Source organism: Heloderma suspectum, chromosome 11, assembly GCF_057233095.1.
Source record: "Heloderma suspectum isolate Gila_16-S chromosome 11, 16-S_ref, whole genome shotgun sequence".
Taxonomy (NCBI): domain Eukaryota; kingdom Metazoa; phylum Chordata; class Lepidosauria; order Squamata; family Helodermatidae; genus Heloderma; species Heloderma suspectum.
In genome coordinates, this window is record NC_139468.1 from 13,241,211 (window position 1) to 13,260,680 (window position 19,470).

At 43.9% G+C, this 19,470-nt stretch overlaps 1 protein-coding gene across 2 annotated transcripts in view; it reads right to left on the reverse strand.

Moving 5' to 3' along the window:
• Positions 1-19,470, reverse strand: part of EDC3 (enhancer of mRNA decapping 3) — a 33,883-nt gene that overhangs the window by 14,026 nt on the left and 387 nt on the right. Inside the window, exons 2-4 of one of the 2 annotated variants that reach the window (XM_084816898.1) lie at positions 10,252-10,428; positions 8,047-8,366; positions 678-1,010 (exon numbers count right to left, since the gene is read on the reverse strand). In XM_084816898.1, coding sequence (XP_084673024.1) covers positions 678-1,010; positions 8,047-8,366; positions 10,252-10,415 — 817 coding nt within the window. In that variant the 5' untranslated portion in view covers positions 10,416-10,428. Of the gene's footprint in view, positions 1-677; positions 1,011-8,046; positions 8,452-10,251; positions 10,429-19,470 lie in introns of both variants that reach the window. The other variant, XM_084816899.1, reaches the window with a different exon arrangement.

Below are 19,470 nucleotides of genomic sequence, written 5' to 3' on the forward strand. Positions count from 1 at the left end.
CCCTATTCCTTCTTCTCTTCTTGCCCTGCCTCCGCTCCGACATCCCAGTGGCCTCCGTGTGCTTCCTTCTTGTCTTGAGCTGTTCTACATTTTAAAGAGTTGGAACCAATCCAACTATGACTAGACACGCTTTGGACAGTAACTCTGGCAGCTAAGTTGCAATGGAAGCAAGTGTTTTCAAGGGTAGAAGTCCTAGAGCAATAAGAGAGTTAGTGTAGTGGCTAAGAGCACAAGCTGTGAAACAGAAGGTTAGTCATTCAAGTCTTGCCTCAACCATGAAAGTCATAGTGTGGCCTTACACAAAGCTACTCTCTCACTCTGTTTCAGCCCATGCCCCACCACATCCTACCAATATAGGAATACTACTTGCAGGGCTGTTGTAAGGATTATGAGAATATATGCAGAGCACTTCAAACACTCAAAAAGTGCTATATTAATGCCAAATATTCATTCAGACCCACTTCTTTATATGCTTACTAGCTGTCCATGCAATTGTTTTTGATCCACTCCATAAAATAAAAGAGTCATGTGGCATATAGCAAGTGGCACAGCACAGAAAAAAGTCAGAACAGCCACAATTGCATTACATTAATGTAACAGATCTCCACTTTCAAAGCTTCACTTGCAAATCATTCCCCAAAGAAGCGACTACATGTAATTTTATAAAGCCAGCATACCAGTGCAGAATTCTTTGCTTGCCTGAGGCACAGTGATTCTTCGGTACACTATGGGCTCAGATTCCAAGATATTCTCATCATGGCGATAGCGGGCAGATCTCTCATTTGGAGTGCCTCTTGAGCGGGTCCCACTCTTCCTCTCATAAGTTTCAATCTCTTCAAACACAGCTGCCTTGTCAAAGAGGGCCAGATTCCCTTCAAAATCAAAATCCGTATCTGGGATTTCTTCAATGTCATCCCCAAAGCACTCGTCATCTTTGTTCTTCATCTGCCCATTCTTCACACCACTCTTCTTCGGAGTCACCTGGTTCGGATGACGGCTACTGGAGGACCCTGAATTGAATGACACAGCAGGTCAAGGCTTTGTCAGCAAAGGAGGAATTCAAAACTGTAGGCTACAAAACACAGATTCTAAAGTGCTTTGCCAGGTAATGTACAAGCCCAGCCTTCCCCAACCTGGTGCCCTCCAAATGTGTTGGACTACAACTCCCATCACCCCCAGTCAGCCTGCACCAGGCTGGAGGGCATCAGGTTGGGGAAGAGTGTCCAAGCCACTACAGGGCATTTCAAAGAACTGTCCATGAACCGGCCTGCCCTTTTTCTTATTGGTCCTGTTCATACAAGTTGTGCAGGAAGATATCCACTAGGGAGAGAGAAGGCTTCTATTTGCACTGTCAACAAGAAATCATGGTGTTTTTTTTTCAATATATGGTCCATAGTGTCCTAAGGAGTCCACAGTTTAAAAATAAAAATGGTTCCTTGTCTCAAGCTCACCACCCAAGCAAGACAGATGTGAAAAGGTAGCTTTCCCCAATCTGGTGCCCTCCACGCTGTCTGGGAATGATGGGAGTTGTAGTCCAATACTTCTGGAGAACACCAGGTTGGGGAAGGGTGTGCTAAGGAGAGAGCATCTCTCATGTGTAGTGCCTTCAAAGTTCTGCCTCTACAAACATGCAAGGCTGCCTTTTATTGTCAGACAACTGAGCCATCAATATCAGTATCTTCGACTGGCTGGCAGCAGCTCTACAAGGTTAGAAGCCAAGGTCTTCTCCAGCCCTGCTAACCTGTTATCATTAAACATTATTTGCCAGGGACTAAGCCTGGGACATTCTGCATGCAAAGCATGGGTTCTACCACTGAGGTATGGTCCCTCCCGTCAAGTCTTCTTGGAGTACTGCATCAGTCTTGGTGACTGCATGGTGGCCCTGACTTCCTATTTAAAAGCCTGTTTTTAGAACCATTAAAAAGCTTGCATTAGTCTGTCAACTGCCCAATATTCCAAGCAATAATGTGGTTCCTAGAACAAAGCCAACTATTCTTATATTTCCTCTTAGCTCATACCTATAATATCCACCTCACAAGAAGAGCTCTGTCCCTCTCTCTCTCAATAGGAAGTACAGATTTCCAGTTTAAGGTGGCATGTTGCAGCCTGTGACACAAAGAAGATACCAATCCAACAGTGCTCTCCAAGGTGAGGCTGAGAATCTCTGGCCACTTCTAGAGCTTTCCCATCTAGAGGAAGTGCATGCATACACTTCTTGATGTGGGCAAAAAAATGACAATCATGTCTCCATTCCCACAGGACGTAATACTGGATCTTGTAAAGCCATTAAATATGTTTAACTGCGTGCCTTTTAACCAAATTCGATGAAGTTTCCATTCTGCAAAGCGTCAAGACACATGCCTTTTTGTGGACCCTGAAAAGATAGGGATGGCTTTTCCTGAATGATATCAATTTACAATTTAAACAAAGGCTACGTGCATTGTTAAGACGCATCTGGCTGGCCACTGTGGGAAGCAGGACGCTGGATTAGGTAGGCCTTTGGATTGATCCAGCAGTTCTCTTCTTATGTTCAAAGGGCTATTTCAGGCGCTTCTTCGAATCTGGAAATGTGAGGGGCCAGTAAAAAACTGGAGGGGGGGAGGGGAAGAAGGTGAATAAAATTGGATTCCTTTGCCCTTCTTCTCCTAATACTTTCTTGCTCACTCAACACAAAGGAATTCCCCTCCTCTCCCCAGTCCCTTCTTCCCTTGGTCCCCACATAGCAATGTCGGTGTCGACCGTTACTGAAGTCCCCTGCTCTCACTTTGCAGCCTGGAACCAGCTGACAGCTCAGACAATCCCAGGTCCCAAAGTAAGCAGCAACATATACAGAAAACCAGTTTACAAATTAAGTGACTAAAACTGGGACTCCTCTGGCCAGTGGTGCTACAGGTCTGTAATAAAACCTATTCTTCCACTTCCACTAATCTACATATACTCTCTCTTGCTGTTAAAAAGGAATCCAGGATCCCGGACAGGGACTATCAGGTGATTTGCTGTTACAGAGGAATAACTCCTGCCTCTAATGGTCTTGGCCTCCTTATTACTGTGGAACTTCTCATTTGACAGAAAATCTTGACACCCAACACCACCTCATCATCTAGCCAAAGCTGATGTCCGTTACTATATTAAGAGACAGAGATACCCTTAACAACCACATCCCTAACTTCTCCTGCTGTGATTAAGCTGCTGTACTAGGGCAAACAAAAGACCACCTGCCTTATCACCTCCCAAGCTAATGCCACACTAGAGCATAGCAAGAGAGGCTCGGGTTGATGGGAGAGTAGCTGATCTCTCTCCCACCAGTCCACACCCTGCTGGAGCCTTCAGGGTACAGAGTAGTGCTCGCTAGAACAAGATTACCACTGCACCCCGGGGAGACCTGTGGTGGCCTGCTACAGGGACAGAAGGGGAGTGGGACGACAGGCTGCTTGCTACCCTCCAAGCCAGAGTGCCAGCACTTGTACACACCACTAATGGCTTCCCTGGGTTAGCATGCATGTACTAATCAAAGGTCACTTGCATTGACGGGAGTGGCCGAACTCCATATTTCCATTTAGCCATCCCATGGTAGGTGAGCACTGACCTCTGTTGAGCATGATGGGCCCCAGCCTTCCTGCCCCCTTTACAGCTGCTTGGAGGCTGGGGGTGAGGATTGCCCTTGCAGTTGTGTGGCAAACCCCACCCCCTTTCCATCTCCAAGAGTTGGAAGTGTCTGGCTGCTGTGCTGCCAAGGTATTTGGTAACACAGGGCCAAACCAACCAGCCTGCTGCCACTCTTTCGAGCTCCAACTCTGAAGCTGGGCAGCGAGCAAGAGACTGTCCCTGACCTCACATGGATGCACAGCAAGGGGAGCAGTAAGGTCCTGGCTTAGCTACCTTTTGGGCTTGGATATCTTAGGACCCATGGGGAATGGGGATTGTTTGATTCCTAGTTTACTGCAAGGCTCTGCCCGATTTCTCCGGCCCCCAAGTTTCCATCCCCAGTTGTCCAACAGCCTGAGTTCAGAAGAGCAAAGCGCAATTACCCAGTCAGAGAACTTGATGGAAAGAGGATGTTGTGTGTACATGTTGTGTCAGCTCAATACAATCTGTGACTGTGCCAAGCTGAGCGTTTTAGGTATTTCCAGATTCATCTGCAAAAAAGCTGTCTACTACTTTTACAGCTACCTGCTCCCCTACAACTCAGAAAAAGGGCACAAAAGCACCCATGGTGGCTAATTTCAAAGGGTGAGGGGTAGCCAATCTGCCTGGAGTCTAAATACTGATGAAACAAAAAATAGTCACAGAAGCAGGAAAAACAATAGTCAGAATGCTCTCCATCGTCTCCCAATAGACATCCTGAATGGGAGCCAAGCTCCTGCCCCACCAAAACTAAACACACTGGGATTGTGGAGGTCAGCGTTTAATCCACCCAGATGATTACCAGCTCTGAAATCTTGCTGACTGCCTTTGTTGGCTCTGCTATAAAAACTGCAGCAACCAAAAAGTGACATCACTTGTTTAACTGGCCACCAAGACATGTCAATTTGCATCCCTAAAGGACTGCCAGAGCTCAGAAAGAGCTTGTATTTTTTGACAGAGATGGGCTGTGATATATGGGGGCGCTTCTGTGTTGAAACATGGAAGTAAACATGAGGAAAAGCAAATGGGGTAACTGCACTAAGAACACTGTAATATCCACTGGGCCGAAAAAGGGGTTGGTTGCCATGTCTGGGCAAGCACTTTACACCCTCTGAATCCTTCATTTGCCACTCAGGACTTCATATGCTGTGAGATGTTCACCCAAGACTATGGTATATTAGGCCAAAGGCAGCATGTGCACACAGCAGCAGACTTGCTATCAAGGGTGGATAAAGCTACACCACTTAATGACCGTCTATGTTTCAGGGACAAGTCTTTTCCACAGTGTGTGCTGCATTCATCATGCCACTGCATGAGTGGAGTTACAGCCAGGATATGAGACCCCTGCTAAGCCTCTCAATATTTCCTCCCTCCCTCAATGCCTTACATACACACCCTTTGGTCCAGTCAATCAAGGCAGTAGTTGGGGTGACAAGCAGGCTCCACAGTAGCCCATCTCCCAATGGCCCATTTGCAGCCATCTACAGACCAGTTTGTCTCTAAAACAGTTTGCCTCAGTGTTGGATGTTGCATGGCTGAGAGTTTGTTTGGCAATCTGCCAATGGACAAGGAGACCCACCCTTGGAAAAAGTAAACAAAGGCTCCCAGACAGATTCAGTCATCAGTTACAACCAACAAGCCAAATGCATGAAGGCTCCTGAAAGTCGACTGCCTTCCTGCAAAATCCTTTTCAAGGCTGCACTACCAGCCCTAGCGTGAAAAAGGCTGAGTGCCAGCCCTGCACGTAACCCATTGTTGTGCAACCTACACTATTATTGTTGGTTTATCAATTCCTTTTTCAAAAGCATTATAAAGAGGTAATTTTGCCCCTGCCTTTAGCACGCACATCACAGGGCATTTAAAGGGCAAGTGCAGCTCACCCAGTGCTGGCCACCACTTCCGTAACAAAACTCATCAATCTTGCACCATCATCTTCCTTGGCTTTCTTGGTCCCCTTGATTTTCCATAGCTCGTATCTTATAGTCCGCTTAACCTCTTGTCCAAGGCTCTATCCCAGAGCCAGGATGTTCACACAGCACAGGCAGAGATGGGAAAGGCGGAACTGGCCTTTATATGTTTTCTGTGGTGTGTCACAAGTGCTCTCCAAAGTCTTTTAAAAAACCCTCCCATGAAAGCTGTGTGATTGATCTATGTAGCCAGGAAACTAGGCAGTTTCCATTGATCTAATACCAACTTATTATAAAAGGAGAATCTAGAAACACTTATTTTCTCTGCTGGACCAAATAGAGGTAAATAAATTTATGAAGCTGCCTAACACTGAGTCAGTTCATTGGTCAATCTTGCTCAGCATTGCCTCCTCCAACTGCCAACAGCTCTCCAAGGTCTTGGACAGAGATATGTCCCAGATCTGTTGCCCAAGACCCCTTTAACTGGAGGTACTAGGGATACTTGTCTTTTATTTATACCTGTTTTATGTGTTTTTATTAGATGTGTTTTTATTGAATGTGTTTTAATGTTTTAATTACAACACTGTTGTTTTTACTGTATTTTGTTAGCTACTTGAAGTGTTATTTTAGTGGAAATAAAGTTAATAAATAAACTTCTGTGAGCAAGGCACATGCTCTACCTTCCCCCACTGACCTAACTAACACACACACACACACACACACACACACCTGTTTTCAAGTGTTCAGACTTTCTCCCCGGCAAAGTCAACTTTATAGTTGGAGAACTATAAAAGCAAGCAAGCAATTCAACTTAGAAAGACTGGCACACAGAAGTTGCAACTGAAGGAAACTAACATAGTGAGATTTAGTTTGCACAGCTTGGCTGATTTACAGAGGACAGTATTAGACATACACCAATAGTTATTATTTGTAGCGGCCAGTTGCAATTACAGAACATTTAGAACATATACTAGTAGTGAAATTCAAATAAAGGAAAGACTAACTCCCAAATAAAGAATTAAAAAGGACAGTTACTAAGTACTAAAAGCCAACAACACAGCTAAAGACATCACTCTGGTGAGGTTATTGCTTCTATTACAGGGCCTGGGGCTAAAGCATGAAACATCAACACTAGATACCTGGCATTTCTCACTTAAGCCACTGCAGACCAAGTACTCCTGCAAACAGGAATACTTTGAAAATGGATATCTGCCCACAAGGCAAGTGCCAATGAGCCTTTATGGTCAAGCTGATGACATCATAAAAGCTTACTCAAACCTGCTTGGATGAATCCTAGGAAATCTATAGAGAAAACAGGTCTAGTTTCATATGGAGCATTTCACCGTGGCTGGAATGACGAAGCTACCTACATATTCAGCATATCCACTAAGAGTGTAGAAAGGGTTTGGTTAAAAGAAGCAATAATCTTCATAATCTTCTGGTTATGGAGAGAAAGACTAGCAACTCTAAGTTTTCCTTTCACAGAGGGTGCATAAACCCTTTCTGCATAAGGCTATCAATGGCTATTAGTCACGGTGGCAATATATATCACCTCCAGTATCACAGGAAGCATGTCTCTCAATATCAGTTGCAGAACATGAATAGGAGGATGCTATTACACGCATGTCCTACTTGTGGGCTTCCCCATGGCATCTGACTGGCCACTGTGGGAAACAGAATGCTGAACAACATAGACCTTTGGTCTGATCCAGCACAGCTCTTACGTTTTTATCCTTTTTATACTGATACAATGGCCATGTGAAATAGCTAGGGCCCAGCAACAGGCTGCTTCAGTTCTGCCAGCTGCTAACCTCTTCTCCACCTTCCTCTTCTCTGGAGTTCTTGAAACGCGGTGGGGGTGGGGTGAGGGTGGTACAGACACTACATACAAAATTGAGCCCTTGGTCCAGTTCCCCACTCAACTTTGAAAGACAGGAGGGAAGTCAAGACAGATGGATTGCACCAGCAAGGGGACGGTTCCCCTATCTTGTTTGAGTGCTGCAGTCACAGTCTTCCTATGGTGGAAACCTGGACAGTAATGAGGGACTGAGAGGTATGAGCAAGATGAAGTATTGCTTCTTTGCTAGTATGCCCAGTCTCAGGCTAGCTGTACACATCTTTGGAAGCTGTCAGGAAAGTCAAATGCCAGCAAGGAGGCGGCTCCCTCCCACTTGCTCGTGTTCTTCAGTACTTATGCCATTCTAGGGAGGAGAGTGACTCCTGATTTTGTCAGCATACTAATAGAATGTCTCCAACGCTCCCCATATGTGGCCTGGTTGAAGTAGACTATATGGAAGCCAATGCTAGAGCCCACTTTGAGTATTTGTAGATTGCTTTAAAATCTTAAGATAAAATCAACTTATAGCCTACTGGCCCAGTGGAAGAGCTCCTAGAGATGGTGATGGGCAGCATGGACACAAAAATGTCAGTAGCAATGCATAATCTGAACTATAGCAACATGGCACAGGCACAGAGACAAAAAGAAAGAAGAGTACCACACAGCTAATATACTCACATGAGTTGTGCCTCCGACGGAAGCCTTTGGACTGATTCAAGGATTCCGTATGCCGATCCACATAGCTCTTGGAACACTGATGCTGCTGGGGGGAAATGGCAACATCCTGGCTTTTCACATCTGTCCTCTTGGGAATATTCTGTGGGGCGCTGCTAGGCAAACCGGGTTTCTTCAGTAATTTGCCAGTGCCATTCTGGCTGGCCCCCCCTGGGCATCCAGTACTAGCAATACCAAGGTCAGTGTGCTGAAAATCTCCACATTGCCCATTATCACCAGAGCCTGGAATCTCCAGGATCTTCAGTTCAGTAATATCACCTGCCCTAAACAAAGGAAAAGGCCCAAAGTATGACTCTGCAACAGTGCCAACCTCTACAGGAACATAAGGGCAGCTGGCTGGCAATTTAGCTGGGGAGAAAATGATGTTGTTAGAACCTGTCAGTAACAGTAACTGTCAGTAACTATCAGTAACTATTGACACTTTAGTTACAGTACAGGCAATTGCCCCACCCCAAATACCAAGCTTGCAGGAATCAACACATATTAACAAATATGGGCCAAGAGCCAGTTTTTCAAAATTTGTCACTACACATCATTAGACACAAACAGACCACCAAGCCATCCATTATATGCTTTCTTCCCCATGCTGGAAATGCTGCAAATAGTGCAGGCAAGAAAATTCTCTATAGATCCCTTCTCTGGGATTTGCCATTTTAAAGCACTACTCTTAAAACATAGCACCCAAACTCCCTCGTAGAAGTACTTAAATGTTTGGAAAGGGGCAGAAGGGGTGTGAAGGGAAGGCAGAGAACATTAGAAGAGCAGGACTGGATCAGAACAAAGCTCCATCTCTAGGCCACATCCTGTTTTCCACAGTGGCCAGCCAAGTGCTTCTGGAAAGCTCACAGGCACAGCATGAAGGCCATAGCCCTCCCTGGCTGTTGCCCCCACCAACTAGTATTTAGTAGCATACTGCATCTGAACATGGAGGTTCCACATCTAAAATTGTATTTATTTGATTTGACATGAAAAGACAAGTTCCTTTCCTTACATAAGTAACTCAGTTTTTACTGCCAATGGTTTTCCAGCCAACAGTACTGCATGTCTTTTGTGTCCGCTTGTCTATTACGTGCTATCTCATAAGCAAACAATGCAGTGCAAAGATAAATTCATAAAACGCAGCCATCCCCAGACAGTTGATCTGTTTGCTTTGGAGACTATTTTACTTTTATGCCAGGCAAACGATCAATTTACAGTTGTCAGCCCCTTGTAACCGGAAGCAAAGAGACAGGTAGCATGTGGCTGTCATGTACAGCTATCTGATCTTGCTGCTTTCATAAACTTGCTCCAGCTGTGAAGATCTGAATCAGCATTGTTACAATAATCAGTAGAGCAGGTCAATGGAAGACACTCCACTGTCTTACTACATATGGACTAGTAGAAACAAACAGAATTTTGCTTCCCATGCTAATGAACAGCAGGGAAAAAATAAAGGCAGAAAGGCTTTTTTATTAAAGAATGCTCACCCAAGCCAGGGTTGACAAGTATCTTGGCTTACTAGCCAATCTCTTATTTGCTCTTGTTACCTTCATCCACCCTAAGCTTTCTGGTATGCGCAGAGGGCTCTGAGGCAGGGATTTTTATTTTCCCAAGCTTTTTAGTCATTCCGTTTTTTAAAAAATGTGTTTGTGAGTTTTTAGAACTTCACATTGCTGCTGGCTTTTATCTTGGTTACTACTTTGGTTTTATTCTATTTTAAACTTATGGTCTTATTTATTTTACTATGTTATTGTATTTTATGATTTTAAGCTTTGTCTTTTAAACCACCCAGACAGCTTTGGCTAACGGGTGGTATCAAAATGTAAAAAATAAATACATACATACACAGGAGGCACATAAATACCATCACCTAAATTGTTTTAAACTGACAGCCCCATATACCAAGGTCTTTCAAGAGATGGCTTCATTTTTTTAAAAAAAAATTGAACGTATCCATTTCAGGGAAAAAATGCTACAGAAAAAGACAGTGTGTTTACATACTAATTTGGCATCAGTCAGAATCCTGAAAATAGAAAATACAACTGTGAATGACATGCACCAAATATCAGAAGCAGCCTCCTGGCTCATGGCATATTTTTAGAATTGGTTCATAACTCTCAAGAAGCCAATGGTCAAAGCCCAAAGAAAGCAGACAGAAGGTACGTTTACCTGAAGGTAACCTCTGGTACCAAACATTTGACTCCATTATGGAAAGGGCGTGTTAAGGAGATTGTCTGGCTGACCTGATCCACAGCAGACACTCTTCCCTGATAGACTCCAAGACTGTCTCCACAGTTGATTGAGACAATGCTTCCAAGCCAATCTGTAGCCATTTTTTCCTGATCACTGCAAAATGAAGGTGAAATAGACGGCATAAAAATGTCTGCATTGGACAGCAAATCTTGTGTCGTGATATTGCCAGCTCTGCAGCTCAGTTTTCATCCCTTTAGACTTCCTACATGCAGAATTGTCACAGAATTTTAGCGATTTCAGAAGCAAAAATAATTATGTCTACCATACCTTTAAAGTTGGTATTAAATAATAAGTAAAGTTTCACCTCTAAGCACAAGTCCTAATCTAAACAAGTCCTGATCTAATTCTGTAGTCTTTGTTTTTGCATTAATATAATTAGAAGCTAGAAAAAAATAATTTTAATTGGCTATGCCAACTTTAAAATCATTATGCTTACCATACCTTTAAAGTTGGTATTAAATAAGAAATCTGTAAGACATGAAGCTGATTCCCTGGAAGACTCAAAGGTTTCATGGACACTTAGCACTAATGCAACTTATTGCACACCAGTTAGGTTTCTTTTTTTTAAAGTCTTTTCAAATTTTTTGGATTTTAACGTGATTGTTAAGACTTTTCATCAGCTACTGATCATTCTCTCTTCCATCACATACTAAGCCCACACTACTCTGCTTACCACAAAAAGAGTTCTGTAGGCAGATCATTATAACATAACATGTTTCCAGCACTGCAAACTTAGGATGGTCTTTACCACCAAAGGAAAGTGTTCAATAACGCTTTTGCAAGCATTTTAACAGTCACCACACCTATACTAAACAAATTGCTACATAACACAAAGTCAATGCAATCTGAAGGGACAGCAAGTGGATAGGCATAGGGTGGGGAGGGACGGGGAAGATAGTAAAAGAAAGAGAGTACAGGACTAGCGGGAAAGAGAGAAATAGATGAAGGACAGCAATGAGTGTGCACATGCACGCACCCCGCCCCCTAGACAGAAAAGGAAAGGAAAAAAAGAAAAGGAAAGAAAAAGCAAAAATACAAGGAACTGCAGAAACAAGTCTTAAGGTACCACAAGACATTATTGTACTATAAACTTTCATGAAATGAAGTCCACTTCTTCAGACGCATAAAACATTATCCTTGTTTCATATCTACATTTGAACATGCTTTGTGCCCCTGACAAACTAGGCTTCAGTCAATAAATGCTTCTGCCACAATAAAAGTGCATGCCAGTTGAAAGGTGGCAACAAGGGAGAAGGCCTTCTCAATGGTGGCCCCCCGACTGTGAAATAAGCTCTCGCCTAGCACTGACACTGTCATCTTTCGGTGCTAGGTTAAGACTGCCCTCTACTCCCAGGCATTTAATGGGTTATGATGGGGCACTTATGTCAGCTGTCTTTAGCAGGTCGCTTATTGGAATTGTTTATTGGAATTGTTTTTAGCTGTTTAAATTGTTGTAAAAACAATTTAGACTATGTTTTATCATAATGTTGTATTATGAAATGTTGTACAATGTTATTGTATTTTTTGTGAATGGTTGCGAACTGTTCAGAAAGCTTCAGCTACTGGGCAGTATAGAAATGAAATAAATAATTGTTGTTTGTCTGTAAGGTGCTACAAGGACTTTTCATTTGTTCTGAAACAGAGCGATACAGCTGCTACCAGGGATGCTTCAGGATTTCATGCGGTCTGTGTCTTTAGATGAATTGACCTCTACACTTCCTGGAATGATATGAGGATCAGAATATAGGGAGCTGCCTTATACAGAGTCAGACCCTTGGTCCATCTAGCCCGGTAGTGCCAACACTGACTGGCAGAGGCTCCCCAGGGTTTCAGGCAGGAGTTTTTCTAGCCCTAACCAGAGATGCTCAGGATTGAACCTGGGGCCTTCTGAATGCTCTACCACTGTCTTCTCAGTTTTCACACATCTCCTTGGCTCAAAAACAAAGCAAAATGCTCATAAAAATGCATGTTTTAGGATAAAATGCAGAAAAAAATGCTACAAAAATTCAGAGATTGATATGGAAATGGGACAGAATGAAATTATAAACCAAGACTTGCAAAACTGACATAGACCGGAAATAGACTGATTCGTCCATCTCCAGTTGCTACCCCTCTGAAAGGGAAGGTATGAAGCCCCAGGTGATCCAAACACATTTGTCACACAAATGTTGGGACTTTTCCACCATCCTCTGCTTTTTGTAGCCTGCTTAAGAGTTCTGGATAACTAGAAAGCTTTTACACTTGTTTGTGGCATTTCAGTTGGTCCTAATAAAGGTACTACCCAACTGTGGTTTTTGGGCTTTTTCTCAGGAGCCAGCATGATTATCTTTCTTTTTTATGTACACTGAGGACACGGTATGAATGAATATATACTTGGGCAGAATATGATGGGTAAGAAAAAAATTTTCAATGCTAGATTTTTCTGCTGAAAATTTTCCATTTTTAGAAGCACATTGTTTGATAAAAATAATTAGCAATATAATGAATGAATTGGAGACAAAACCAGCTGGTCAGATTAAAATCAAAGTTGTAACTCATTCTCCTCCAGCCACCCCCCGCCAGGTGACTATCACTTAGCAGCACATATATTTATGTGCAGAGCTCTTTAGCTACAGTATGTGAGGTACACTGGCTTCTAATTTGTTTCCAGGCATAATTCAAGGTTTTGGCAGTTACCTCTAAAGCCTTATGGTTTGGATCCAAATTATCTGAAGGACTTCCTTCTCTCACAGGACTGCCCTCTCTTTACCAATGCCTTAAGATTGATCAGACCAAGGGTCCCTCTAGTCTAGCATTCTCTTCACACAGTGGCCAACCACCTGCCCATGGGAAACCCACAAGCAGGACATGAATGCAACAGCACCTTCCTGCCCATGTTCCTCAGCAACTGGTGTACATAGGCATACTGCCTCTGATACTGGAGGTAGCATATAGTCTAGTAGCTATTGATAACCTTATCCTCACTGAATTTGCACAACCCCCTTTTAAAGCCATCCAACTTGGTGGCCATCACGACTTACACCACGCCACTTTACCTTCAGAGGCACAGTCGGCTGGAACATGGGGCATATCCTTGTCATAGTGGCACTAAAGCTATGGAATGCCCTTCCTAGGGAAGCTCAGTTGGCTCCTTCTCGCTTAGCCTTTTGGCAAATGGTCAAGACATTCCTATTTCCCCAGGCTTTTGGATTGTTTTAACTTTGTACCTTGCTGCTACAAATGGTTTAGTGTTGCTGTGGTTTGTAACTTTCAGTTCTTTTGTATTTTATTGTGATGGTATTATATATGCTTTTCATCTATATTTTGAGCCACTTGGGGGCTCTTGTAGCCGGAAGACAGGATGACTATTCGAAATAAGTATGGTTATTTATTTAGTATATGAGTATTTCAGTGCCTTCAGTTCCCCCCAACCCCTCTTAAAAATCTAAATGATGAAAGGGAAACATATGCTATTCAGTTATCACACCTTAAAAATAACTAAGTATTTCAATAAAAATAACTTCGAGCCTTTAACGTAAGCCACATTAAAGCCACAATCCTATGAACACATTCCTGGGAGTAAGCCTCACTGAGTATAGTGGGAATTACTTCTGAGTGTGTGATGATGATTAGTGCTTGAGCTGAACAAAGCAACAAGATCCATCACTAACAGTCTCCTGTTTGTAGGATCCTCAGGGTAGGGGCTTGCCCGTGTTTTGCCTTCATAACTTTTTCTAAGTTATCTTGTGCATTGTATTACTACTAGTAGTCATCATTACCATTACCATCATCATCATCTCAATTCTTGAACTGAAGGAAGAAGCAAGTGACACCAACAACCCTTACTGTTTGTAAGTGCCTCAAGAAAGGGGCCTGTTTTCCCTTTGCAACCTGCTCTCTAAGACACTATGGACATATTAAAGCGAAGAGGATCTAAAGAGCCTCTTGTTGAGGGTGAAAGTGGAGAGTGTAAAAGCTGGTTTGAAACTCAACATTAAAAAAACGAAGATCATGGCATCTGGCCCCATCACTTCCTGGCATATAGAAGGGGAAGAAATGGAAGCAGTGACAGATTTTATTTTCTTGGGCTCCAAGATCACCACAACGGTGACTGTAGCCATGAAATTAAAAGACGCTTGCTCCTTGGGAAGAAAGCTATGGCAAACCCAGACAGCATAGTAAGAAGCAGAGACATCACCTTGCCGACAAAGGTCCGTCTAATCAAAGCTATGGTTTTCCCAGTAGCAACGTATGGCTGTGAGAGCTGGACTATAAGGAAAGCTGAGTGCCAAAGAATTGCTGCTTTCGAACTGTGGTGCTGGAGAAGACTCTTACGAGTCCCCTGGACTGCAAGGAGGTCAAATCAGTCCATCCTAAAGGAAATCAACCCTGAGTGCTCATTGGAAGGACAGATACTGAAGCTGAAGCTCAGATATTTTGGCCACCTAATGCGAAGAGAAAACTCCCTGGAAAAGACCCTGATGCTGGGAAAGATTGAAGGCAAAAGGAGAAGGGGACGGCAGAGGATGAGATGGCTAGAATATTCACCGATGCAATGAATATGGACTTGAGCACACTCCGGGAGAGAGCGCAGGACAGGAAGGCCTGGCATGCTATGGTCCATGGGGTCACGAAGAGTCGGACACGACTGAACAGCAAGTAAATATCTTATTTATTGCATTTATAGTCCACCTTTCTGGCAAGGAGCTCAAGGCAGTGTACATGGTTCTCTCCCACCCCCATTTTTTACCCTCACAACTCTGTGAGGTAGGTTAGGCTGAGAAAGTAGAGTGGCCCAAGGCCACCCAGTGAGCTTTTCTGTGGCTGAGCAGGGGATTTGGATCTGGATCTCTCCAACCCTCGTCAGACACTCCACCAACGTTTTTGTCCTTGCTGTTGGCAAGTTCCTTGGGGCGGTGACCTGTCTTGTTTTACCTACCTGACCCTGTAAGGCTCCATTTACACTGACAGCACTAGATTAATAACAGCAGCTGGAGACTTTTGGCTGCATTGCTCCCAAACTCTGACACACACTCCCTCTGAAGTTACAATTGGTCCTAACTGTGTTTGCCTTCAGGAAGGGGCTCAAGTTACATCTTTTTGATTTGGCTTTTAAAATTGCACTTAGGGTTTGTACGGTTGTTGTTTTTTTTAACTCTGGACTATATCTTTGTTTATGATTAATTTTATTTTCTGAATTTTTTGTAACCCGCCTCACTTGGCTCAGGTCACATGGCATAGAAACACAATAAATAAATAAATGAATAAATACTCAGTGTAGTGTAGCAGTTAGACTGCTTAGATTGGAGAGACACGGGTTCTAATCCCCACTTGGCCATGAGGCTCATTGGGCGACTTTGGGCCTGTCATTCACCAAACCTACCTCACAGGGTTGTTGTGAGGATCAAATGAAGAGGAGGATCATGGATGCATGGTGTGGAGAATGTGGATAAGGAGACATTTTTCTCCCTCTCTCAAAATACTAGAGCCTGGGGTCATCCTCCCCTTCATGGATCACTGCCTTGCTGTGGCGAAGGGGCTTGCGTAACTCAGTGAAGCCATAAGCTATGCCGTGCAGGGCCACCCAAGACGGACAGGTCATGGTGGAGAGTTCTGACAAAATGTGGTCCACTGGAGAAGGAAATGGCAACCCACTCCAGTATTCTTGCCAAGAAAACCCCATGGAACGTATCACAAGGCTAAAAGAGATGACGCCGGAAGATGAGCCCCTCAGGTCGGAAGGTGTCCAATATACTACTGGGGAAGAGCAGAGGATATTTCCAAGTAGCGCCAGAAAGAGTGCAGCGGCTGGGCCAAAGACGAAAGGACACTCAGCTGTGGATGTGTCTGGTGGTGAAAAGAAAGTCCGATGCTGTAAAGAACAATATTGTTTAGGAACCTGGAATGTTAGATCAATGAATCAAGGTAAGCTGGAGGTGGTCAAACATGAGATGGCAAGATTGAACATCGACATCTTGGGAATCAGCGAACTAAAATGGACAGGCATGGGCGAATTTAATCCAGGGGACCATTATATCTACTACTGTGGGCAAGAATCCCTTAGAAGAAATGGAGTAGCACTCATAGTCAACAAAAGGGTGGGAAAAGCAGTACTGGGGTACAATCTCAAAACCGATAGAATGATCTCAATACGAATCCAAGGCAAACCATTCAACATCACAGTAATTCAAGTCTATGCCCCAAACACTGAGGCTGAAGAAGCTGAGGTTGATCGGTTCTATGAAGACCTACAACACCTTCTAGAACTAAAACCAAAAAAAAGATGTCCTTTTCATCATAGGGGATTGGAATGCTAAAGTAGGAAGTCAAGAAATCACCGGGATAACAGGTAAGCATGGCCTTGGTGTACAAAATGAAGCAGGACAAAGGCTCATAGAGTTTTGCCAAGAGAACATGCTGATCATAGCAAACACTCTTTTCCAACAGCACAAGAGGCGACTCTACACATGGACATCACCAGATGGTCAATATCGAAATCAGATTGATTATGTCCTTTGCAGCCAAAGATGGAGAAGCTCTATACAGTCAGTACAAACAAGACCTGGAGCTGACTGTGGCTCAGATCATGAGCTGCTTCTGGAAAAATTCCGGCTTAAATTGAAGATCGTAGGGAAAACCACTAAACCATTCAGGTATGACCTAAATCATATCCCTTATGAATATACAGTGGAGGTGGGGAATAGATTTAAGGGATTAGATCTGAAAGACAGAGTGCCTGAGGAACTATGGACAGAGGTCCGTAACACTGTTCAGGAGGCAGCAACTCAATCCATCCCAAAGAAAAAGAAAAGCAAGAAAGCAAAGTGGCTGTCATGAGGCTTTACAAGTAGCTGAGGAAAGAAGGGAAGCGAAAAGCAAGGGAGAAAGGGGAAGATATATGCAACTGAATGCAGAGTTCCAGAGAATAGCAAGGAGAGACAAGAAGGCCTTCTTAAATGAACAATGCAAAGAAATCGTGAAAAACAACAGAATGGGAAAGACTAGAGATCTCTTCAAGAAAATCGGAGATCTCGAGGGAACGTTATGTGCAAAAACGGGCATGATAAAGGACAAGAAGGCAGAAGCAGATGAGATTAAGAAGAGGTGGAAAGAATACACAGAAGAACTATACAGGAAAGATCTTAATGTCCCTGATAGCCATGATAGTGCGGTCACTGAACTTGAGCCGGACATCCTAGAGAGGGAAGTCAAGTGGGCCTTAGGAAGCATTACTAAGAACAAAGCTAGCGGAGATGACAGTATTCCAGCTGAGCGATTTAAAATCCTAAAAGATGATGCTTTTAAAGTGCTGCACTCAATATGCCAACAAATCTGGAACACTCAACAGTGGCCACAAGACTGGAAAAGGCCAGTTTACATTCCTATTCCAAAGAAGGGCAATGCCAAAGAGCGTTCAAACTACCGCACAATTGCGCTCATTTCGCATGTCAGCAAGGTTATGCTTAAAATCCTACAAGCTAGGCTTCAGCAGTATGTGAACTGATAACTACCAGAAGTACAAGCTGGGTTTCGAAGAGGCAGAGGAACTAGAGATCAAATTGCCAACATTCGCTGCATCATGGAGAAAGCAAGAGAATTCCAGAAAAATGCCTATTTCTGCTTCATTGACTACGCTAAAGCCTTTGATTGTGTGGATCATTAGAAACTCTGGCAAATTCTTAAAGAGATGGGAGTACCAGACCACCTTACCTGTCTCCTGATAAACCTGCACGAGGGCCAACAAGCAACAGTAAGAACCAGTCATGGAACAACCGATTGGTTCAAAATTGGGAAAGGAGTACGACAAGGCTGTATATTGTCACCCTGCTTATTTAACTTATATGCAGAGTACATCATGAGAAACGCTGGGTTGGATGAATCACAGGTCGGAATTAAGATTGCTGGGAGAATTATCAACAACCTCAGATACGCAGATGATACCACCCTAATGGCAGAAAGCAAAGAGGATCTCAAGAGCCTCTTGTTGAGGGTGAAAGAGGAGAGTGCAAAAGCTGGTTTGAAACTCAACATTAAAACCCCAAGATCATGGCATCTGGCCCCATCACTTCCTGGCATATAGAAGGGGAAGAAATGAAAGCAGTGACAAATTTTATTTTCTTGGGCTCCAAGATCACTGCAGATGGTGACTGAAGCCATGAAATTAAAAGACGCTTGCTCCTTGGGAGGAAAGCTATGGCAAACCTAGACAGCATAGTAAGAAGCAGAGACATCACCTTGCCGACAAAGGTTCGTATAATCAAAGTTATGGTTTTCCCTGTGAAAATGGCTGTGAGAGCTGGACTATAAGGAAAGCTGAGTGCCAAAGAATTGCTGCTTTTGAACTGTGGTGCTGGAGAAGACTCTTACGAGTCCCCTTGACTGCAAGGAGGTCAAATCAGTCCATCCTAAAGGAAATCAACCCTGATTGCTCATTGGAAGGACAGATTCTGAAGCTGACGCTCAAATATTTTGGCCATCTAACGCGAAGAGAAAACTCCCTGGAAAAGACCCTGATGCTGGGAAAGACTGAAGGCAAAAGGAGAAGGGGACGGCAGAGGATGAGATGACTAGATAGCATCACCGATGCAATGAATATGAACTTGAGCACACTCCGGGAGAGTGCGGAGGACAGGAAGGCCTGGCGTGCTATGGTCCATGGGGTCACGAAGAGTCGGACGCGACGTAACGACTGAACAACAACAAGGGTCATCCTATTAAGCTGAATGGTGGGAGCCTCAGGACAGATAAAAGAAAGTACTTCTTCACAAAGCGCATAAACTGTGGAACTTGCTACCACAAGATGTACAGACGGCCACCAATCTGGATGGCTTTAAAACGGGGGCTAGGCGAATTCCTGGAGATGAAGGCTATCAGTGGCTACTAGTCTTGATGGCTATGTGCCACTTCCAGTACCAGAGGCAGTGAACCTGTGTAGACCAGTTGCTGGGGAACATGGGCGGGAGGGTGCTGTCGCACTCATGCCCTGCTGGCGGGCTCCTGGTCGACGGCTGGTCAGCCACTGCGTGGAACAGAATGCTGGGCTAGACGGACCCTGGGTCTGATCCAGCCTCAGGGCTCTTCCTATGTTCTTACAGCGCGTGAGAGATCAGTGGATATTTCTGTGAGCCGCCTTGGGTTCCTTGCAAGAGGAAAAAA